Source organism: Squalius cephalus, assembly GCF_949319135.1.
Source record: "Squalius cephalus genome assembly, chromosome: 7".
NCBI classification, from domain to species: domain Eukaryota; kingdom Metazoa; phylum Chordata; class Actinopteri; order Cypriniformes; family Leuciscidae; genus Squalius; species Squalius cephalus.
Window position 1 is genome coordinate 694,465 of NC_137128.1, and position 25,201 is coordinate 719,665.

Consider the following 25,201-nt stretch of genomic DNA (forward strand, 5'->3'; position numbering starts at 1 on the left):
TGTTGCTTTTATTTTGAAGTTTGCAAAATACATTATTCCTACTTTTATTGAAAACAACCCACTCCAAAAAAAGTTCATTACACAGCATGGTTTTCAATTATATTCTATCCCTAACTCTGCCAACATTGTAACAACAATTTTTATACTACGAAATATAGCAGTCGTGCTCCCCCCGAAAGGGACGGGGTCAGGGGTGTCAAACTCAGTTCCTGGAGGGGACTTCTGTTCTTAATGACTTAATTGATCTAATTATTTACTCAATTTGACATTTTAAAGATTTTGTCAAAGTATTATATAGTTGGTGATTTAAAATGGGTTATTGACTCAGCAAAACGTCGCCTACAAAATATTTTGGGGGTCCGGATTGGTATTAAATCCCAGTTTCTCCCAAAGACAAACATTCATTACAATTTTGTTTTATTGAAATCAAAGGAGGTCAAGGTTTTTGGCAAATGACCCAAAAGTTTTGCTGCACTACAAATAGAGTCTAAACAGTTGCTCCCTGAATGACAGTGACAGGTGTTTGTGATATGCATCAATAACGTAATAATAACTGCTTTCTTAATTGTGTGAAATACAAAGACAAAAAGAAAACAGAAAAATTGCCAAAATTTACATCGTGTTAATGTCATAAAAGGTTCATTCTTAATTAAAAACTGTAGGAATCCAAGGTAATGTCTGCACATGGACTGGCTGAGAAACAGGGAACAGTGATTCATCTTAAGGGTCGTAACCTCTATCAGGGCCAGTGTAAGCAGCAGTGTACCACAGGGGTCTGTTTTACATCTGTTGCTCTTTCTGATCTATATGAAATTATTTCGATTCTGGTATAGATAGCAAACTAGTTAAATTTACAGATGATACAAAGTGGGGAAGTGGCAAACAGCAAGGAATTTACAAAATGACTTAGACCAGGAGTCCCCAATCCTGGTCCTGGAGGGCCGGCCGCAGTGTCTCCAGATTTTCATTCCAGCTGTGGGCTGAACTACCTAATTCAACTCAGTCTTGTTCTAATTGGACCAATTTAGCTACACTTCCCAGTTCTGAAGGTGCTGGTCATTTTGGAGATCTAGAAAACCTGCTGGACTGCGGCTCCTCCAGGAACAGGATTGGGGATCAAAATCATGGATTGAACAGACACTTATGAAATGACATTTAATGTTGATAAGTGCAAAGTAATCCAAACAGGAAGTGGGAACATACACTACACACTGCCCATGAAAGGGATTTTGCCATTTACATAGATTCTTCTAATGAAGGAGAGCAAAAAAGCAACACAAAAACCAGGAAACTATGTAGTTTATGTTTGGTTTAGGGGTGTTAAAGCCTGTTTACACATAGTTGCCGACAATAATTGATAGCAATTTTTCTAATCCACATTTGGCAATGTATTGCTGGAAATCTTGCCGGTACATTCAACATGTAATGTCCAGCTTCCTATACAATACTGGCACATCCAGGTGTGGCATATGATACATATTATTATTTATTTCTTAACAGATGCCCTTATCCAGGGTGACTTACAATTGTTACAATATATCACATTATACATTATTTCACATTATACAGATATCACATTATTTTTACATACAATTACCCATTATTCAGTTGGGTTTTTACTGGAGCAATCTAGGTAAAGTACCTTGCTCAAGGTGTCCCCCACTGCAGTGTCCCCCACTGGGGATTGAAGCCACAACCCTCCGGTCAAGAGTCCAGAGCCCTAACCACTACTCCACACTGCTGCCCTGCGTCTGCTAAGAAATAAATAATAATATGCTGAGTACTTTAACGATTCCTTAGATTAGTGTCAAAGATTGACGTCTTAGGATGTCTGAGTAAGTAACAAGTTAATCGTTGACATTTACCAGTGAATGTCTGGAGAATATGGATAATCTTTGTTCTGGGTGTTATGTTGTTGTTGGTTTAAAAAAAATCCAAAAAATTAAAAGAATTTATTTATTTTACAGAATGCACTTACAACACCATTTTCAACAAAGCGCAAGGGCTCGTCTACAAATGATCAACTGTCATAACACTGGGACTCCCTGTATCCCACAGTTCCATGCACAATGAAGGGTGGACGAACCAGCAGTGCTAATAGACTGATTGTCATATTCGGTTTCTGGGTGAAGCAGGAGGGTGTACAATATTTATTGAATTCTTTTTTTTGTACTTTTCTTTAGGATGAACACAAAAACGAAGGCTAACTCTCTAAGCAAAAGAAACTACTGAGAACCAAGCAGAGCAATAATAAAACACAACAACAAAAATGAGACATCGCCCATGTGATTTATTTCATTCCTTACTCCTCCCCACTCTTACTTTTTAGCATGATCTGTTTGATTTTATAATATAATTTTTCTTTTTCTTTTACCCTCTTTGAACATCAACAACAACAAAAAATCCTTCTCTAGATGTTTTCAGTTACAAGTGTCACATAGGCTTGAACCTCACTGACAATGTCATCATAGGCGTCGCAAGGTGGTTTCAGAACCGAGAGGGTATCTTCCAACAACTGTATGGCTTCATCGAGACTAATTCGCTGGCTCCCCGATGTACTCAGAAGCTTAGTGAGTTTGTCGCTGCTCTGTACTAGGTCGCCCAGGGTAAGAGAGCAGAGTGGGAGGCCCTTGAGCTGCTCCACTGGAGGTGCCACGTTCCCCAGCTCACTTTTGGCCAGTAGGACAGCGACCAGAGGACCACAGATTTTCCCCAACAGTCCCAAGGTGCTCTCGTTGAGTTCCTTGACCACCGCAGCCTTCTCTTTCAGTGACACCCCAGAGAAGGCGATCTTGTCATACAGGGCGGGTTCGATACTCTTGTGGACATGTCTGTCCCTCCGTTCGGCGACGTGGGAGATCTCAGACATAACTTGGCTCACCCTGACACAGCTTTCCTCAATTCCTTCGCTTTCTTTCGCTGAGACTGGGGAGATTTGTTCATCTAGGTGAGTGTTGAGGATCCCCAGGGCTTTGTTGGTGATGGTGTAGTATTTGTGGAGATAGTGGTGGAGGCGCTGGGCAGAGCGAATCAGCTCTTCTTCTTTTTTTTTATCCCCAAAGAACAGCGACAGCATCCTGGTGGTTTCTGTTAGTAAAGAGGAAATGCACTGCAATTATACAATAAAGTAATGCACTTGTGTTGTATTGGCTGTTGAATATTACACATCAACTTTGCGACTGACACCTCTTTAACAAGACAAGCTTTTGTTTGTGATTTGCATTATTTGCTTTAGGTAGTTTTGCATCTATCCTACAGGTTTAATGGTGGAACAAAAGTATTCAACAGTGACGTATTTCCCATTGACATTTCATCATTTACAAAATTCTACAATGTACCACTTTAGTTATGAGACAATGGGGGAACCCATGGAAAAGATGAGAGTGCATGAGTTGATGTTTGCAGGGATCTTTCACAATAACAAACTCCAACACCAAAAGGTTTTAATCTTGTCAAAAGCAGATGCCTATTGCTCTAATACTGCTCAAGGGGTGTTCACAATGAACAACGGATGGCCCCTGCTGAGGTTAAGATTGAGTCTTTTTTAACAAAAATGTTCAAATATACAATGAAGAGGACTGAAAGCAGGGATAGGAAGAGCATGGAAGAAGGGAGGGGGGATACATGGATGAATAGATCAAATGAAATTCAGATTATATGAATAAAAAAGACAACTGATTCGTATCTTTAGTAAACTTTAATGTTGAAAAACAGAAAAATCTTGAATGCAATATAGAAAGAAAACAAGCACTGAAGTACCATTTAACATTCAAAACAGTTTGATCAAGAATTACCACTTTCTTAATCAGTTTCTTATTAATCCATATGTAAAGATTACCAGAGTAACTGAAAATCATGATAGTGTAGATGATCCAGTACTAATGAATAGAGCTAGATACGCAACAATTCAAAGCTAACCTAAGGATGGTGACCGTTAGTACCCTAGCTCTTGCATTATTTCAATTCTAACCTTGACGTTAGTTATACGATCCTGGAACTCTTCAGAAGCAGGCCTGAATTCATCCAAAGCTTTCTCATACTCTTCCAGGGCCTGATCAAGTTGATCTCTCTCTAGTGCCCCCAAAATGGCTTGGATCATCATATCAATGCCCATGAACAGCACCCCTAAGGCCAAAGTGGAAAAAGCCCCTGCACACACTTTACCACATGTGGATATTACGTTTGCAAATATCCTTCCACTTTTGATTAGGTATAAAGCTACAGAGGAGGACACGAAACCTACGGCACCCAATGCTATGCTGATTTTTGATTCAATTTCTTTAAAGTCTGTGATGCTGGGTGACAGGGTTTTCAGTTTCTCATATAAGTCAGGTTCCAGCTTCTCCTTCAGCTTCTCATCGATTTTCTTTACTTCTGCCTGGATCTCATGCATGCGTTGTATCATCACCTCGCAGTTCTCCTTGATGGTGGCGTTGTTGTTCAGCTCTATGGGACTGAAGGACAAACCCAGGTGCTTGTTAAGAACTTCACTGAGTTGGTTAGTGGCTCGGAAGTTGTTCTTCATCAACTCCCGAAGCTCTTGGTTTCTGCGGATGACCTCCTCCCTTTTAGCAGGGTTACCAGGGAAGAAGAGGTCACTCCAAGACATTTTTCTTTGTTTATTTTGAGTTCTTGAAATGAAGAGAGAAACATATATTTAGGAAATTGTGCAAGGGCGGCACTGATTTAAATGCAAGAAGAGACTAATAGGTTAACCCTCTGGGTTCTGAATCATATCAGTGCAAAAGAGACTCAAATAACTCTGTCGATTTTTGTCATACAGATCAGTGTTGTACATCATTCGATCCAGTTAAGTCTCTATTATTTTTGTGTAAGCTCACAATAAAAACAAAGTGTTGTGCTTTTCGCCAAATAAAGAAAAATATACATGACGCGAATTCTGCCTTCTCTCTGTCAGTGAAGTCCATTCTGAAACGCGTCCGAAAATGAACTGTTAACTCCGCGAATATTTGTCACACAGGAACGAGTGATGTGTCTTGATGAAGCTAGAATTCTCTTCTTTTAAACGAAGTCATTTATATATATATAAAAAAAATATTCTCAGTTTATGTAATCCGTTTGAAACCAAGGAGAGGCACAGTTTTTTCCTTCTACCTTCATTAACTGCAATGAGCTGAGGCGGCCACGCCCCCCTGGCGCTTTCACATGGTAATAGTTTAGGTGATCTATCTGCATCGTGCACGCCCCCGATCAATGCCATAAAAACACGCAGTTTCATCAGAGATTTACTGATAGTTCATCGCGTTTTAACCCTCTGGAGTCTGAGCTGTTTTCTGGGCCCTGGAGGTGTTCTGACATGCTCTGACATTTGTTGTTTTTTCAGTTATTCATAAACATGTTAATGGCAAAGGTATAAATTCACTCTATAAAGCACAAACAGGGCTACCATCATATCTGATCAACATGCTTGTAAATCTTTGTGTTTTTAAGAAAATAATGTTTATGCGTGGTTATTTGAAAAAATAAAAATGAAAGTTGCTGAAATAACACCACAAAACATATAGTAAATATGTGTCCACAAGACTTTTGACAAATGGATCTTGTTCCCTAGTGTTTTTTCTTCCAAATTATGTGAAAATCATCCTGCCTTATCGTTTTCATAAAACAATACATTGATTTAAACGTTGTAAAACAGTTTTTTATGTCAGAAGAGGTTTATGCATGGGAGTGGTAATGGCTATAAATATTAATGAGATTCAGACCAGGGTGTGACATAGACACCCCCCCAATGACTTAATGGCCCATCACAGCCTGAACAAAGAAGTAGAGGAGGTTGTTTTTTTTTAATTGTAATTCCTCTATGTGGAGAGGACATAAAAACGCTTTTAAAAAAGCACATTTTACAAACCTACGTTTTGCGCATGTGCTCCTTCACGCACTTTTTCAGTCAGAACACAGCAATGAGAGGAGGACGCGCTGAAAACTGTAATGCTGTTCTCTTCCTTCATAACTTGTACTGAGAAAGTTTGAAGATCCATCCTCAAAGATCCATCAAAAGTAATGATTATGAATATGTAAAATAATATGTTACAATAAGACATTGTAATTGTTTATTAACTTCTGGCAAAGATGAATTTGACGATAGGCTATTGACTCGCGATCTTCAGCAGTAGGCTAGTGAACGCACCGGAGAAATGCACATTTATTAGGCTACATAGTTTTTTGTTTTGGATGGTTTTGTTTAGAACCAGCTTTCTGTAAATATATTTCACATTTTTTAGACATGTGAGGCGAGTAGACTACGGTCTGGTTAATGATGATCTCCAGTTCGAGCCCCATATGTCGTGATGGCTTTTTGTGTATTAAATTTGTTAATGAAAATAATATTAAAATTAAGATACAATTAATACAAAACGAAATTCGTTTTAAAGAAAGGATTTGTGCTTTCTGTTTTGAGGTCTCTGTGAAAGTTTGAAAGTCTGCTGCTTTCAAAGCGCTCGCGTCCATAATGGAGAACTGTCACATTGTTTTTTCCTCATAAATGCGAACACGTGTCAACTAATGCAAGTAAATTTAAAAGACTTACTCACCCGAAATATTATCCACGGCTGGATCAAGTCGCTCAACGTTCGTTGCTCAAAATACAAACGTTCGTCGACTCGTCAGAGTCCAGCTCTTCTTCTGAGCAAAATTTGAACTCGTGATATTCCAACAGCGCAGGAATGTGAATGAATGAAACTTGCTGGTTTGAAGCATAGAGGTTTGAAGGCATTTCAGGGGGCGTTTACCTCATTTTGCATAGATCACCTCAGCACATTATCTTATGAATAGCGCGCTCTGCGAGTGGGTGTGAACTCATTATCGATAATTAGATGAGACGGGAGAAACTGTGCTTCTATTTAGTTTCATACAGATTACATTGCAGGAGAATATTTGTTTTGAATTTGAATTGTTTTATTTAAAAGTAGAAATTTAACCCTCTGGAGTCTGGGCTGTTTTTGGGGCCCTTGAGATGTTCTGACATGCCCTGACATTTGTGCTTTTTTCAGTTGCTTATAAACATATTAATGGCAAAGGTGTAAATTCACTCTATAAAGCACAAACAGGGCTACAATAATATGTGAGCCACGTGAATGTACATGTTTTCATTTTTGAGAGAATAATGTTTATGCATGGATATTGAAAAAACTAAAAACTAAAATTTCTGAAATAAGGCCTCAAAACACATAGTAAATATGTGTCAATAAGACTTTTGACCAATGGATGTCCTTGCCTAGAATTTTTTCTTCAAAAGTATTTGAAAATAGTCATGCTTTATTGTTCACATAAAACCATACATTGATTTAAATTGATGTAAAACAGGTTTTGCTTGGAAAGCCAATATGCGAGGGGGCGTGAACGAGGAGTGGTTTACACCTGAATTACCACCCACTCTGCATAATGAGCCATTCACACAGGTGTGAAACTGGCTGAGCCACAATGCAAGGACAAAGGATATTTAGAAGAAGACTTATATTGACCATTTAAGATTTTGCTTACATCTATCTTGTAAATATGTTTTGCTATTTTATTAAAAAGGTTACAATTACAACAATAATTACAATTTCAACAATATTTCAAGTGTACTCTTTCTTTGTAAAAAAAAAAAAAAAGATTATAGGCCTACATTTTATCTATGTATTCATTACAGCTAACATCTTAGTTGATGACTTTATTTTTGACAAAAATAGTAGGCTATTTTATATATAGAAATTGCTAAACAAAAGCTTATTTGACGAGGCAGTATATTCTACAGTAAAAACTGTACCCAAATCTACTAAACAAAATGTTGTCTTTCATATTTCGCCTGACTGTAACATTGTTTTCATGAAATATTAGGGCATATAAATGTTAATTTGCAGTTTACGTTGCTTATATAAATAGCCTACATTTTATTTCAACATATTTCAGTCGATTTTTACCTATCTCAGTATAGCAATACGGTTTGCTAAAAAAATCATCATTCGTTGACGATAGGCTTTTGACTCGCGATCTTTGCAGTAGGCTAGTGAACGCACCGGATAAATGCACATTTATTAGGCTATAGTTTTTTTGTTTTGGATGGTTTTGTTTAGAAACAGCTTTCTGTAAATATATTTCACATTTTTTAGACATGTGAGGCGAGTAGGCTCATGATTCATGATGATCTCCAGTTCAAGCACCTTATGTTGTGATTGCTAGCCTGCTATAGGCCTATTTACTTTAAATCCAGGAAATTTGTTAATGAAAAAATTATTAACCCTTTAAAGCCGCACGTATCATATTTGATACACGAGTTTCTAAGACATATACTGAATCAGTGAGAGCAATACTTTCTTTGAAAACCTGTTGTATCTATTTTGATACGTGTATTCTGCCATCTTGTGGAATTTCACTGTACTGCAGGCAGTAGAGGGGTGATTTTTTAGCTTTTCAAATTGCCGGCTGCGAGTTGAATCACGCTAGACGCTTTCGGCAGGAAAATAAAGGCTAATTTCAAGTTGTTAAGGTAAAAAATAATATTGGATTTCGCCTGATATAATTAATTTAACACTTTCTGAATTGAAATAATGTATAATTACTTAATAATTTAATCGTTAAATTACGAGTAAATCGTGTTGGAAATTGTGTATCAAATTTGATACAACAGGTATTAATGGAACATAAAGCAGTCTAAACAGTAATGTCAAATGTAGTAATGTTATTTTATGACTACCACAATGCAAACACACACAATATTGGGATAATTCAATTAATGGCAATTAATGACTGAAATGCCATAACCCTCTGGGATTCTTCGCCCGAAAACAGGCGAAAACTTGAACGTTTCGAATTGTTTAATTTTTTTGCTTCATTGGATGGGGGTGAAACTTGGTGACTTTTGTTTTATTACCTATATGAAAACACAAAAAAAAAAAAAAAAAAAAATCAAGGAGATGATTCTGATATGGTAAAGGGTCGTAAAAAAAAAGTCACACTTAGCTTCCTCCCGCCCGAAAACGGGCGACGAATGGGAAATATGAAAAAATAGGAAAACTCAGAGAAACTTTTGGTGGTACAAGCTAGATCAGCCACTGTGCTGAAAAAAAGTGTACAGCAATGAAGGGGTGACACTCTAAAACATCAAGAGTGCAAATAAGACACCCCCCCCCCCCCCCCCACACACACACACACACCCACCCACCCACACACAGAAATGAACTGGTAAGCCTGAAACAGCCAATTTTGCCCCATATAAAAATTATATAATCATAATAACTCCAAAACTATAGCAAGGAGAGTCAAAAGGTAGGTATCGTTTGAAAGAACTCTTTTTACATTTTTTGAAAATATAAATTACATTACATTTGGACATTGTCCTGCCAAGAAACGGCGGATAAAAGACAATATATATATATAATTTTATTATGATTTTGCATATCTTTCTTATTTGTCATGGAATAACTCAGGAAGGAAATAAGGTAGGAGGAAAATTCTTTTTTAGTGAAGTCCCCCTATGTTAGCTGCATCTGGATAAAAAATAATAATTTTTGGATAAAGGAATCAAAAATTACAGCATTTTGAAAAGAGATGGCCTTTTTGTACAGTCTTTGACACCCCCTCATGGGCAATTTTTTCTCCATGAAGAATATCTTGTCATAAAAGCAATAGATTATGTTAATTTTGGGCTCATTTTAATTGTAATAATATGCTGTAAAAAATGAAGTGCCATTTTCTATTATCTGAGAATGTTTCATGAGCTGTATGATGTTTTTGACACATTGCAGTACATTATTTTATAGATTATGAAAAAAAAGAAATTCTATTTATCAGCAAATAACTCAGTTATACTTAAGAGTTTTTCAAAGTGGATACATTCACTGTAAAATTCAGACTCTAAACTTTCAAATGACATCAACTTTGTGTTAATCAAGGCAAGATTTTTTAAAAATATGGTAATGAATATTTTCGCAGCTAGATGGCGCCTGCTGGCGGTACACTTGGTTTTAGAGGGATTACTCAGCACTCGTTAGGAATTAATAAATGTAATTAGATGCATTAAAAAGCTGAGATCCTAAGCTTTAAAATGATATATAATTTGTGTTGTTCCATTCAGTGGTTGCTTAGTAATTAAAAAAAAATCTTTCCAAATGGGAATAAATCAAATAAATAAATAAAAAAGCTATAGGCCGCCTAAAGCTATAGGCCGCCAAAGTGCATCTTTGCACTTTGTTGGTGCAAAGATGCAAGCATTGCACCAACAATTACTTCTCACATGTGTACTGTGAGAAGTGTAAGGTGCATATTTGCCTGAACAAAGACAGAAACTGCTATGTTTTCAAACTGTTAAAGGCATAAGATATTTTTTGTATCTAAAATCTACACTGTTGTAAGCAAAACGTTCCCCAAAAGCCTGATGTATCAAATATGATACAAAAAATATATCATAAACAAAATGAGTTGGCAAAAAAAAATTTTTTATATTTTGATTCAAGGCTTAATAAACATCTAATTTCCAAAAATATATAATTTTCTGACATTTTTTTAATGTGTCAGGCTTTAAAGGGTTAAAATTAAGATACAATTGATACAAAACGAAATTCGTTTTAAAGAAAGGATTTGTACTTTCTGTTTTGAGGTCTCTGTGAAAGTTTTAGAGCGCTCGCGTCCATAATGGAGAACGTAATGTTGTTTTTTGCCAGCTGTGGTAAACAGCGCGCATCTATGCCGTTCATTCATTCATAAACAGAAACCCGAGAAGGAAAAACTTACTAGTATTCCTCAGCTCGTATTCCTCGTATTCCTCATTATTCCTCACAGCGCTGTGTTGTAAACAAGTAATGTTCTGAATAAACTTGTGTTTTGGTTTTCTCGAGCTGATACAGGGGGCGTTCACAGGATTGCGCGGATTACCTCAGCCATTTGCGTTTGAATAGCGCGCGCTCTCCGTGGGCGGAGTCACATTACATTTGAATTAGCTCTAATTAGGTCGACTGGAATCGCTCTCTTTTAATACAGATTTCACAAGATGAGAATATTTGTTTTTTATATAAATTACTTCATTAAAAAGAAGAGAATTCAAGGTTCATTCCTGTGTGTCTGAATGCCTGTTTGACTGAGTATTCACTGAGCTACAGCTCATTTTCGGACGCGTTTTAGAATGGACTACACGGACACAGAGAAGGCAGAACTCGCTTCGTGTTTATTTTTCTTCATTTGGCAAAAAGCACAACACTTTGTTTTTATTGTGAGTATACACAAAAATAATACACATTTAACAGAATCGATTGATGTATGAAACTTGTTTTGTAAAATCAAAGTCAAAAGAGAATTTCGGGTCTCAATCAACTCATAAGGAAAAAAATCGAGCAGATCACGCCGGCGTGATCTCCGACCTCTGAGGGTTAAAGCTTTCTTTAGACACATGTTTCATGGTTGTGTGATAAGTATTAGCTGAGTTTCAGTTCATTTTCCAGACTTGTTTCAGAAAGATTTTTGCGGAGACAGAGTGAGCTGAAAGCGCACCCTGTTTATTTTATTTATTTAAAAATAAAAACAAGGTTTTGATGTTAATGTGAGTGTACACAAAAAAAGAAGACACTCTATAGTTTATAATCATGTATTTATTTTATTTTTATGACCACAAATTACGGATTTTTTTAAGTTTATGTTGCTGCTATGTGAAAAAAATCCAGCAAAACGCGCCGGCGCGTTTCTCGACCTCAGAGGGTTAAGGATGGCACGCTTCTCTGGTCAAGACGCACTTCAGATGATTTTGGACAGCGAGGAAGAATTCACCTTTTCTTCAGAGGAAGTAGATTGCAACCCAGACGAAGAACGGCTGCATTATGAAGAGCGAATAGATCCCGCCGAGCGAGGATACAAGTTCAGAGTAAGTTGTTTAGTGTTATATAATTCCTTTTCTGATAATATAGAACTCATATGAATTTTCGGACTATATTTTCACTAGTTTTGGCTTGCTTTTGACATCTTACAGAAACGATTGCCTTACAATATCCCTAACATTCGTGTATGCTCAAGTGTAAACTTTTTTAATGTAATATTAGGCTACTCTCTTAACATATTTGTATAATAAATATATTTCACTCAGTTTTGATTAGTCTATGACACAGGTTATCATACTAAAATGCTGCCTTATGCGTAATGTAGCTTGTTTGCGAATATCTGTGTGTAACGAGGACGCTGAGGCTGAGTGGGAATCCATGTGCAGAAGTTTATTAAAGAAAGTTTCCACAGACAAATACGATGAGGCAGGCAGAGGGTCAAAACCAAGGTAGCAGTCAGATCTTTCAACGTACAAAGGGGAATTCCAAAAGGCAAGAGTGAGTAGGCAGGCAATAGGTCCAAGCAAAAACATCAGTCCGATCAGGCAACCAAAACAAAGGGGATAATCCAGAAAATCGATAAACAGAGGACCAGGCAGAATCATACACAGTAGACAGGCAGGATAAACAGGAAAACAACGCTCGGTAAGGCAGATAACTGGCAATACTTCGCAATGAGTACAAGAATGGTCTCTGGTTAAATAGCAGTCAAACAGGAAATGAGTGCAGAAGAAGCAGAGGGAGTGGAACACAGTCAGTACTCAGGCGAGGGCTCCCTCTGCTGGTTTGGCATTACAGAACCCCCTCCTCTAGGAGCGACTCCTGGAGCTCGACGTGGGCGTCCCCGTGGTCGTGGCGCTGGTCGGTCGGGTCTGGCTCGATGAAATTCCTCGATGAGAGATGGATCCAAAATGTCCCGGGCAGCTACCCACGATCTCTCCTCAGGTCCATAGCCCTCCCAGTCCACCAGATATTGGAGCTGACCCTCTCTTCGTCGTGAGTCTAGTAACTCATTCACTTGATAAGCAGGAGTTCCATCAATGTCCAATGGAGGTGGTGGTTCTGGGGTCTCATGGCCAGGGTCAGCATTCAGGTGGACCGGTTTGAGGAGGGAGACATGGAAGGAGGGAGAGATTCGGTAGTTATCAGGAAGCTCCAATTGGTAAGTGACCTCATTAATTCTCTTAAGAATCTTAAAAGGGCCAACATACCTTGGACTGAGCTTCCTGCTTGGCAGCCGTAACTTGATGTTCTTTGTCGAGAGCCAGACCCGTTGTCCTGGTTGGTAGGGAGGATGTGGGCGACGTCGTCTGTTGGCCTGGAACTCCTGTGTTCTCACGGCCCGCTGGAGACGGACGTGTGCACTGTCCCACACCCTCTCGCTACGTTGAATCCAGTCGTCCACCGCTGGGACTGAGGAAGGTTCGCCAGACCACGGGAACAAGGGAGGTTGGAACCCCAGGACGCACTGAAAGGGGGTCAGGCCAGTGGATGTGTGTGTGAGAGAGTTCTGAGCATATTCTGCCCAAGGTAGAAACTCAGACCATCGGTGTTGCTCTCGACTGCAGTAGGTTCGTAGGTATCTGCCGATTTCTTGATTGAGGCGTTCAACTTGGCCGTTGGCTTGAGGATGATATCCTGACGTGAGACTAACGTTAATATCCAGTTGTTTGCAGAAAGCTCTCCAGACCTGGGAAGTGAATTGTGTGCCCCGATCGCTGACAATATCTTCTGGGAGACCATATACTCTGAAGACATGGTGGAACAGGGCTTGGGCTGTTTCCATGGCGGTAGGTAGTCCCTTTAATGGGATTAGGCGACAGGATTTTGAGAAACGGTCTATAATGACTAGGATAGTGGTACAATTGTCGGAGGGAGGTAGATCAGTGACAAAGTCTATGGATAGGTGGGACCAGGGGCGTTGTGGGATGGGTAGTGGTTGTAGGAGACCGGAGGGTAATTCTTTAGGGGTTTTAGACTGGGCACAGACTTGACAAGACTTTACATAAGCGGTGACCTCTTTGGCCATTGCAGGCCACCAAAATGAATTTTGTAGCAGATGAATAGTACGAGAAATACCGGGGTGGCCTGCACTAATGGAAGTATGAATCCATTGCATGATGCGTTGACGTAGACATAGTGGTACGTACTGTTTGTCATGAGGGCAGTGAGCAGGTGGTGGTTCACGTTGTTGCTCTTCTTGTAATTCCTCCATGATGTCCCAGGAAACTGGAGCGAGGATGACAGAGTAAGGAAGGATGGGTTCTGGAGTGAGATGTTTTGTGGGAAGGTCGTATCGTCTGGAGAGGGCATCTGCTTTACAGTTCTTACTGCCGGGCCGATAGGTTACTGTAAACTGGAAGCGAGTGAAGAATAGAGCCCAACGAGCTTGACGTGGGTTAAGACGTTTTGCGCTTTTGATATACTCCAAATTTTTGTGATCTGTGATGATTTGAAATGGGTGGACCGCTCCCTCCAACCAATGTCGCCACTCCTCCATGGCTGCCTTCATGGATAGCAGTTCCTTGTTCCCCACATCATAATTCCGTTCAGCGGCAGTTAGTTTCCTTGAAAAGAACGCGCATGGATGTAGTTTGCCTGGTTGACCATGTCTCTGTGAGAGTACTGCCCCGATACCACAGTCAGAGGCATCCACTTCTACTATAAAAGGTAAACTGGGGTCTGGGTGTTTCAGAATGGGGGCAGACGTGAATCTTTCCTTCAGGGTGATAAAGGCATTGGTGGCTTCATTATTCCAGCTGAGTTTTGTGGGTTTACCTTTTAGAAGTGATGTTAGGGGGGACGCTATGGTGCTGTAGTTGCGGATGAAGCGTCTGTAGAAGTTTGCGAAGCCTAAGAATCTTTGTAATTCCTTGACTGTTGTGGGTTGGGGCCATTCGGTGACTGCTTGAACCTTTAAATCATCCATCTTTACTCCATGGTGACTTATGTGGTAGCCTAGAAACGAGGTTTGATTAACATGGAATTCACATTTTTCTGCTTTGACGTAGAGTTGATTTTCGAGTAGTCGAGAGAGGACTACTTTAACATGGTTGATATGCTCTGCCTCAGACTTAGAGTAGATGAGAATGTCATCAATATAGGCTACCACAAACTGGTTGAGAAGGTCCTTGAAGATTTCATTGATGAATGATTGGAAGATGGCAGGTGAGTTGGCCATCCCATATGGCATAACTTGGTACTCATAGTGCCCCCTGGTGGTCAGAAAAGCAGTTTTCCACTCATCACCTTCCTTTATTCTAATTAAGTTGTAGGCACTTCTTAAGTCCAGTTTAGTGAAAATGGTGGCTTCCCGCAGCTGTTCTAGGGCAGAGGGTACTAAAGGAAGGGGATAACGAAATTTGACAGTCACATTATTTAGTCCTCTGTAATCGATGCAGGGTCTTAGTCCTCCATCCTTCTTTTCAACAAAGAAGAATCCTGCAGCTGCTGGTGATGTAGATGGACGAATAAAACCTGAGTTCAGAGCCTCTTCAATATACTCCTCCATTGCTTGACTTTCGGTTTGGGAGAGAGGATAAACTTTACTCTTGGGAGGCATGGCATTGGGAAGCAGATCGATAGCACAGTCCCAGGGTCGGTGTGGTGGTAGCTGTGCGGCCTTGGTTTTGCTAAAGACTTCAGAAAGATTGTAGTAATAGGCGGGGATGTTCACAGTCTTGAGGGTATCTGGACTTTCAATGCTGGTTGTGAGACATGGTTGGGGTTTAGTGGGAAGGCAGTGATCTAGACAAAATGTGGACCAATGAGTCAACTCACCATGATACCAGGAAATGTCAGGGTCGTGAATAGATAGCCAGGGATGTCCCAGGATGATCTCGAATTTGGGAGAGTCAACAATATACAGTGTGATAGACTCTTGATGCAGCAAACCGACATTAAGTGTGAGAGTTTTTGTTTGATGAGTGATCCCCTCTCCAATAAGTGTGTCATCGATGGCCTTGATTTTGATAGGTGGGGTGCATGGTTGAATGGGGATGTTATACTTTGTGACAATGTCCTTATTAATCAGGTTCAGAGCGGCTCCAGAGTCAATCATCGCTGTTAATTCAAGAGACAATGTGTCAATCCTGAGAGTAATAGGTAAAGTAAATGATTTGTTACTGAGTAAGGAGAAATGTTCAATATTTACCCTGGGAACAGCTTGGGATTTGTGTGGACATCCTAGACTGCGATGGCCTGCTTTACCACAGTAAAAGCATAACTGATGTTGTCGACGCCTCTCCCTTTCCCCTTCAGAAAGTCGGGAGACGTTGAGTTGCATAGGTTCGTCGTGAGGGCGTGCATCGATCGTGACTGGAATCTGTGAACTGCTCTGATTTCCCCTGTTGCCCTTACGTTTCGGAGCCTGTCTCATGAGGTTATCAATTTTAATGGCAAGAGTGACAAATTCAGAAAAGGAGGAATTCTCTCCTTTACAAGCTAGTTCAGTTTGCAGTTCAGTGTTGAGACTACGTTGAAACATGGCTTTTAAAGCGATATCATTCCAACCACTCTGTGCAGCAAGTGTTCTGAATTCAATAGCATATTCAGCAGCGGTGCGGTTACCTTGTGTGATGTTAATGATTTGTGTAGACACATCTTTGCCTCCGGCGGGGTATTCAAACACTTCACGGAGTTGCTGGATGAAATAATCCACTGAATATCTGAACCGTGAATCAGAGTCCCAAACTGCTGCAGCCCAGTCGATAGCTCTCCCCGTTAACAGCGTCATTAAGAACGCACATTTCTTTTCCTCTGACTCAAATTTATCCCCTTGATGATCAAAGTACAGTCTGATCTGACGAACGAAGCCTTTACATTGTTCAGCAGTACCATCAAACTTTTCAGGAAGGGCAAAGCTTACCGTTCTTGGCGTGGGTTGTGGAAGTGATTGGATGTAGTGCGTTAGATGTTCGTTGACTGATTGGAGCTTGGTTAATTGTTCCTGGTATTCCTTTAACATATTGCTTTGATAAGCGAATGCTGCTTGCAGGTTCGAAACTTCTGCTGGATTCAGGGGAGGCGAAGTATTCTGTAACGAGGACGCTGAGGCTGAGTGGGAATCCATGTGCAGAAGTTTATTAAAGAAAGTTTCCACAGACAAATACGATGAGGCAGGCAGAGGGTCAAAACCAAGGTAGCAGTCAGATCTTTCAACGTACAAAGGGGAATTCCAAAAGGCAAGAGTGAGTAGGCAGGCAATAGGTCCAAGCAAAAACATCAGTCCGATCAGGCAACCAAAACAAAGGGGATAATCCAGAAAATCGATAAACAGAGGACCAGGCAGAATCATACACAGTAGACAGGCAGGATAAACAGGAAAACAACGCTCGGTAAGGCAGATAACTGGCAATACTTCGCAATGAGTACAAGAATGGTCTCTGGTTAAATAGCAGTCAAACAGGAAATGAGTGCAGAAGAAGCAGAGGGAGTGGAACACAGTCAGTACTCAGGCGAGGGCTCCCTCTGCTGGTTTGGCATTACACTGTGTAGATATAATGTGATGTTGTGCAAATATATTTCAGCCTCTGGTAAAATAAGTGATAGGCTGTCTAAATAGGCCTACATGATATATTTTGGTTATATTGTTTTATATTCGGTTTTGGTTAGCATATGACACTGCATGTCGAATTTGTGAATACAGGTGTAAATGTTTGAAATGTAGTGGTGTGTCATTCGCGAACGATCCATTCATTGTGTGTATCAACAGATACTCGCGGTGACGCGGCCTATGTTCCATCAATAGATAGCCTATTTCTCCTATGGCCCATCAACAGATATATACATACATTGTGTGTCCATACTTATTAATTGCCCATCAGTTTACTTTGGATAATGTATTAATGTATGCTAACAGTTTTTTTTATATATATATTTTTTTTTAGGAATGTGGCTCCAGCACCTCGCAGAGGCAGACGCAGGTGTCGTTCAGTTCTTGGTGCGATCGAGAATCATACTGTGTAAGTGCACAGTAATATTTTACTGATGAAATGTAGCCTAATTGTGTTTACATCGTCATAATATACAAGTAGCCTACCTATTCTTGTGTGAAATTACAAAGCTGAGCTGACATCAAATGACAGGGATGCTGCCACAGTTGGTCGCCGCAATTGTGTGCATTGCACAGCAGTGCGTAGTAAAAGGAATTTAACACCATGGAAATGCCAGGCATGCAATGTTCACCTATGTCTTCAGTTAAACAGGAACTGTTTTCAAGAGTGGCATAAAGATGTGTGACCGTGTTCAGATGTGTGTGCTCTGCTGACCACCTTCCACTAACCATCAGGCTGCAAAATCATCGGTGTCCCTCTCTCTCCTCCATCTTGAACATTTTCCTTGCATGAGCAGCTGCCAAGCGAGTGTAAGAACTATGAGCGAGTATGTTACGCATTTTACAAACTGTGCGCACTAAACACTTATTAAATTATTTTTATTTCATCTTGCCCTGTCTCTGTTTGCACTTTTGGTCCGAATGTTTCTTTTGAACTGTCTTTTGTAAATAAATGCAGCCATGTAGAACAGAAGAGACTTCCTGTCAGATCTAACAAAAATGTCCAGATCTAAAACTTTTGAATGTAAAGTTTTTATGCAAAGGAAATGTATTGTCAGATTACTACTTTTATCTTAATCTTAATTTTGTGAATAAACTACAAACAATACATTAAATCATTAAGTCCCCTCACATTCATTCTCTATAGTTCCCTCTGTCACATTCCTCATTGATATTCACAGGGGAGGGTCTTTGTCTCTTCAGGTGTGAATCACTGCATTATTAATGATGTTTCACGCCATTCTGACACAAAGTATCTTACAAAAGTTAAATGACTATATTGTTTTGTATGAGTGAGTGCTCAGGATAATTTTTACATCATTTTGAAGAAAAAACTCAAGGCTACAAGATGCAGTTCTGAAAAGTCTTGGGAACAAATGTTTACTGTGTGTCATATGGCTTTATTTCAGTGACTTAACATTTAGGGCATAAACATTATTTTCTAATAAATACAAACATGTTCATACATGCTGCTCACATATTATTGGAGCCCTTCCCTGTTTGTGCTGAATACAGTGTAATCAGAGATTAGCCATCATTACGTTTTAAAGCAACTGAAAAAAGCAGAGATGTCAAGGCCTGTCAAAACTTCTCCAGGGCCCAAAATACCCTTAGGCCTCAGAGGGTTAAAGGAGAAGTAAACGTATTGAACACAAACTATTTGTTTGATATATTATTACAGAAATAAATGATACAGATCAACTTCAGATGTTTGACATCACGGAAACATCCAGTATCACGCGCATTATATTATTACTTATTGCGTTTATTAGAGACCAGGCAATTATTTACAATATTTGCGAGCCGACCCGGCTTTTAATGCAGACAGGCGATTATTTGATGTTGTACAGTATTTACACTTAATTATTGTAAAGTTAATTAGGTTAAAGGGTTAGTTCACCCAAAAATGAAAATTCTGTCAGTAATTACTCACCCTCATGTTGTTCCAACCCCATAAGACCTTCGTTCATCTTCGGAACACAAATTAAGATATTTTTGATGAAATCTGAGAGCTGATCACTCCTCCGTAGGCTGCTATGTGACCGAAACGTGCTGGCCCAGAAAAGTTATTAAAGAGATCGTTAATATAGTCCAAGTGACTCCAGTGGCTCAATCTTAAGTTTATAAAGCGACGAGAATACTTTTTGTGCGCAAAAACAAACAAAAATAACGACTTTATTCCACTATTCATTTCCTTCTCTCTGGACCTCTAGTTGGTTCGCGTAGTGTTTTTGCGCTGCGCGTCTGTGTTGCACGTCATCACGCATCACACACATGATGCGCGTCGGCCAATAGTGAGCCTACGTGGTGACGTGTACACAGACGCGCTGCGCAAAAACACTACGCGAACCAACTAGAGGTCCAGAGAGAAGGAAATTATAAGTGGAATAAAGTCGTTATTTTTGTTTGTTTTTGCGCACAAAAAGTATTCTCGTCGCTTTATATACTTAAGATTGAGCCACTGGAGTCACTTGGACTATATTAACGATCTCTTTAATAACTTTTCTGGGCCAGCACGTTTCGGTCACATAGGAGTGATCAGCTCTCAGATTTCATCAAAAATATCTTAATTTGTGTTCCGAAGATGAACGAAGGTCTTACGCGGTTGGAACAACATGAGGGTGAGTAATTACTGACAGAATTTTCATTTTTGGGTGAACTAACCCTTTAAGTTACAGATAGTTGAGTTTAGTTAAATAGATGCTTTGAATTAAAATACAATTTTAAAATAATATATTTCAATTAGACATTAGATTTTATAGACATTTTACAAATGTTTGGTAAATTATACTGCATCCAATTTAATAATGTTGCACAGAACGCATTTTCTAGTTTTGCATTTGCAGGCAGCTGGTTTTGTTTGCTTGAAGATGACTGTTACATATGAAAATAAAATAAAGGGAATACACTATTATTGTTATTATTGCTGCACAGGGTATAAGCAACAATATTAAATTTAGCAAAATGCTACACGTTCATTTTTTTTCCTGGTTAGAGGAGTTAACTCAAACACTCATGAATAACTGAAGAAACCCAACAAAATAGTGACATTTTTTGTCAGGTGACTGTTTTCTACAGTATCTTAAGCTGTGTCACTATAGGATGGAAAAGGGATGCTCTCTTTCTTAAATTTTCAATTTGTTACTGTGGATTGAAAAGCTTATTGAAGTACGCAGAAATACAAAAGTAGTTAAATATGTCAGTAAATGTGACTTGTTAAGATGGTTATGATAAGTACCCAATAGCTGGTGTGCTAATTATTTAATTACTCTTCAGATGAGTTCCACTCGAGTCACTTGATTGACATGAAGCATTTCTTGCGTGAGACCACGTGACCACTGCTGCACCAAAGTGCTGTCCATAAGCCGCCATATTAAAGACATTTTATGGTGGAGTTAGAAATACCAAAAATTAACCAGTATCATTGTGGGGGGGTCTACGCACATGTTCTGCTGATTTTTGAAAACTTTGAATAAAAGTGCAAGATTGTTCACTTACACTAACCCCCACTTTCCAAAACATAGAGCAGTTTGCAGTGTGGAAGCACAAACACGTGCATTCAAAAAACATTTTAAAAAGTAATGTGTCTTTCCTATTCCAGCAAGTCATTCTAGCATTTTATCACTGTTCAGTAAATGAGGCACAGCTTGTTTTGGGAATAAAAAAAACTACACAAATATAAGACTGACCGATTCAGTTTGTCATTCTAACAATTCCTGCCACCCAGTCTTTAAATGAGCACAGCTCACCTGGTTCTCTGTTGGAGGTGTGTGTCGGTTGTCGTCTCGGCGTCAGGCTGGCTGTGGGTCAGGCTCAGGTGATCCACTGCTCTTACATACAGTGTGCTGTGCTGGAGCAGGTCCAGGTTCACTCCCCCTTTCCTGGAATCTGACCATGAGACTCCTCCTACTCCTGCTGGCACAATCCCCCATTACCTGCTTCCTCTTTCTGCAGTAATCAGAAATCGGTGATGGAGAAGTAAGTACAGTACACACCAAGGTTATTATAGTTTTGCTTTTTTAAATTAGTTTTTATTTTAATATCATTTTCAATTTTGCTTTAAATTTAAGTTTAGTTTTAGTTAGTTTCATTAATGGTTTTGTTAGTTTTAGTTTAGTTTTTATTTTGCAAACACATTTCTATTTAGTTTTTATTTTATTTAGTTTCAGTTTTAGCTTTAGTAATTATAGTTTAGCAGAGCAAACAGAACACTTCCAGGCTAGACCAAAGCGAGACGCATAATTTCAGCAAAGTTTAATGTTTGCCGAGATTACAGTTTACTCTTGTGCAGACATCTTAATAATTAAAATAAAAATAATGGTTTGAGATTGAACAAAGCACCAAATAAATGGGACTTAAAAGTATACAAGAAAAAAACGATGGAAAATACCGACAAACTAATTCATATTAAAGATGAAATCTTGTTAAACATAGTTTACTTTTTTCAGAGTGACACTGGTACATACAACAAAAAACAGCTAAATTAATCTTACAACCTGCTGTGAAGCCAGTGTGATTAAATAATGAAGTATCTATGCAGTGTGTGAGTGTGTACATGTTTTTCTAGCGTGGTGGCCTTGACGGAAATAAATATCCTACGCCAAAAGTACCAGAGAAGAAGTCTCAGCTGAGCTCAGATCTGTAAAACGTACAGTTGCTTTGGTTGTTCAATCCATACCCGTTTCGCCCCGTGGCTCAAAAGGGACACAGCAAAAATAGGGACACCCGAGAAATCCTAAATAGAATGTAAAATTTATTAACAAAATAGAACTATACAGGAAAAAAAATAAAAAATAAAATAATAACTACATACAACAGTAACAGTGAACAAATTCATAATCCGAGCACGCTTTCGCAATCGTTGTTTTGTAAATCGTTCTTTCGCAATAGTTGTTTGTAATATTCAGTTCCTGTGAAAAATTGTGAAATACTGTTCCAATAGTGAAGTTACACAACAATATGCTGATTGATTACATAAAAATATGTGGATGTAGTATTCAGTTCCAGTGAAAATCTGCTCCAGGGAATGGAGTAGGCTATAGGCTACACAGGTGATGAGTAGCTAATACCGGTAAACTCCAGCCGCTGGAGCAGTTTCTTACAGTAACTGAATATTACACAACATCACCTGTTCAGACTTGAAAACTGTAGCCCACTCACAGATGTGTGGCCTATGCCTTATTCCAGAAATCTGTTTGTCTGTAGGCTATATTGATTTGTTGTGTGTTGTTAAGATGAATACAACTGTCTTAACTGAATTTGTCTATGATGTGGCGATGGGGTGTGTAATGTATAGATGACATGAAACCGCATGTGGTTGAACTGAAACCCCCCACCAGGTCTCCTGTATTTCGGTACCCAAATGTTGACAGGTATGACCCGAGTCTCGCAAATGAAAGGACATTCTAAAAATGCTTTGCTCAAGTTAAAAGAAGTTCAACTTGCGTCTCATTACCTTGAGTTATTATTTCCCATTCCACTAGCATCCTTTATGAACAGTCAAGTCAAGTCATCTTCATTTATATAGCGCTTTTAACAATGTAGATTGTTTCAAAGCAGCTTTACAGAGATAAGCGTATAATGTAAGGTAACAGAGATTGTTTTGGCTTTATAGCAGAGTTAAGTTATTTTCAATCTAAAGTTAGTTTTGATTGATTTGCTTCCGTCGCAACGATCATTTGTTATTAAATTAGGGGCCGCTAAGACGACACCATTCCCTCTACACAGACTTTAAACGCGAACCTGTGAGAAATGCTGATGGCGTTCACATGCGCATTTAGAATGGGTTCTATAGTTATGTGCATTTGAATATACGCAGGTTTGGAATTCCCTACAAGCCAAGCCTAAACAAAGTACTTGTCTTTCCTTATAGATTTTGATAAAGAATTTTATTTTATTTTGTTGCTTTGGGGTAGGAACGTGAAACGAATTTTCCCGACAACGCCTTATCTGTAGAGTGGTAAAGGGATCCTCCATAGGGAGAGACTAGTTGGCACTTCAGCACTGCGTTGTCATCGGCCCAGGCGAAGGTCCTTCGTCAGATCTGGATACGGCCTGGATCCGGCAGGCTGCGGGAAAACCTCGGGATAAACACAGACACTAAAATTAGCGTAGATGCCATTCTTCTCATGATGTAACTAGTACATCAGGATTTATGGGAAGTGTTCCCGGTTCCGGCTGACCTGATCTATGCAGCCTAACATTAAATTATAGAAGTCTATAATGTATTATGTGAATGCTAGGTCAAAGAGATGTGTCTTTAAACTAACTTTGAACTGACAGAGTGTGTCTGCTTCCCGGACAATGGTAGGAAGACTGTTCCAGAGTTTTGGTGCTAAATAGGAGAAGGATCTACCGCCAGCAGTCGATTTTGATATTCTAGGTATTAGTAACTGGCCGGAATTTTGAGATCGCAATAGACGTGACGGACTATAATGCGTTAAGAGCTCGCTCAAGTACTGCGGAGCTAAACCATTTAGTGCTTTGTAAGTGATCAGCAATATTTTAAAATTTATGCGATGTTTAATAGGGAGCCAGTGCAGTTTTGACAGAACCGGGCTAATATGGTCATACTTCCTGGTTCTGGTAAGAACTCGAGCTGCTGCGTTTTGAACTAGCTGTAGTTTGTTTATTAAGCGTGCAGGGCAACCACCCAGTAGGGCATTACAATAATCTAGCCTTGAGGTCATGAACGCATGAACTAATTGTTCCGCATTTGTCAATGAGAGCATATGGCGTAATTTAGATATATTTTTAAGATGGAAAAATGCGGTTTTACAGATACTAGACACGTGACTTTCAAATGAAAGATTGGTATCAAAGAGCACACCCAGGTTCCTAACTGACGACGAAGACTTAACAGAGCAGCCATCAAGCGTTAGACAGTATTCTAGGTTATTACGTGAGGAAGTTTTTTGTCCAATAATTAGAAACTCTGTTTTTTCAGAATTTAGAAGTAGGAAATTACGAGTCATCCAATTTTTTATATCCGCTATGCATTCCGTTAATTTTGTGAATTGATAAGTTTCGTTAGGTTTTGAAGAAATATAGAGCTGAGTATCGTCAGCATAACAGTGAAAGCTAATGCCATGTTTCCTAATGATATCTCCTAATGGTAGCATGTACAGAGTGAACAGCAGCGGTCCTAGTACTGAGCCTTGTGGTACGCCATACTGAACTTGTGATCGATGAGACATCTCATCATTTACTGCAACAAACTGATAACGGTCAGATAAGTATGATTTAAACCATGCTAGTGCATTTCCCGTAATGCCAACATAATGTTCTAATCTATTTAAAAGAACGTTGTGGTCAATGGTGTCAAATGCAGCACTAAGATCGAGTAACACTAATAGCGAGACACAACCACGATCGGATGATAAGAGCAGATCATTTGTGACTCTAACGAGAGCTGTCTCGGTACTATGGTACGGTCTAAATCCGGACTGAAAATCCTCACAGATATCATTTCTTTCAAGAAAGGAACACAGTTGTGAAGATACTGCTTTTTCTAGTATCTTTGACAGAAAAGGTAGATTCGAGATCGGCCTGTAATTGACTAATTCTGTAGGATCAAGTTGCGTTTTTTTCACAAGCGGTTTAATCATAGCCAGCTTAAAGTTTTTTGGTACGTATCCTAGAGACAAAGATGAATTAATGATATTAAGAAGAGGATCTGTGACCTCTGGAAGTATTTCTTTCAGTAGCTTAGTTGGTATAGGGTCTAACATACATGTTGTAGATTTAGATGATTTAATGAGTTTAGTAAATTCTTCCTCTCCTATAGCAACGAATGAATCAAATTTTTCCTCAGGGAGACTACAATGCACTGCCTGATGCGATA

At 39.2% G+C, this 25,201-nt stretch overlaps 2 protein-coding genes across 2 annotated transcripts; both read right to left on the reverse strand.

The window, feature by feature from the left end:
* Positions 1-1,143: 1,143 nt before the first annotated feature.
* Positions 1,144-21,201, reverse strand: LOC307161624 (single-pass membrane and coiled-coil domain-containing protein 3-like). Its single transcript, XM_079876481.1, has 2 exons — positions 21,108-21,201; positions 1,144-4,631 (listed from the first exon to the last, which is right to left on the reverse strand). Exon 2 carries the CDS (start codon positions 4,607-4,609, stop codon positions 3,935-3,937), a length of 675 nt encoding a protein of 224 aa, XP_079732607.1. The 5' UTR covers positions 4,610-4,631; positions 21,108-21,201; the 3' UTR covers positions 1,144-3,934.
* Positions 2,411-3,076, reverse strand: LOC307161301 (single-pass membrane and coiled-coil domain-containing protein 3-like; the record flags this gene model as incomplete). The annotated part of the gene is made up of 1 exon (XM_079875928.1): positions 2,411-3,076. One exon carries the CDS (start codon positions 3,074-3,076, stop codon positions 2,411-2,413), a length of 666 nt encoding a protein of 221 aa, XP_079732054.1.
* Positions 21,202-25,201: the final 4,000 nt, after the last annotated feature.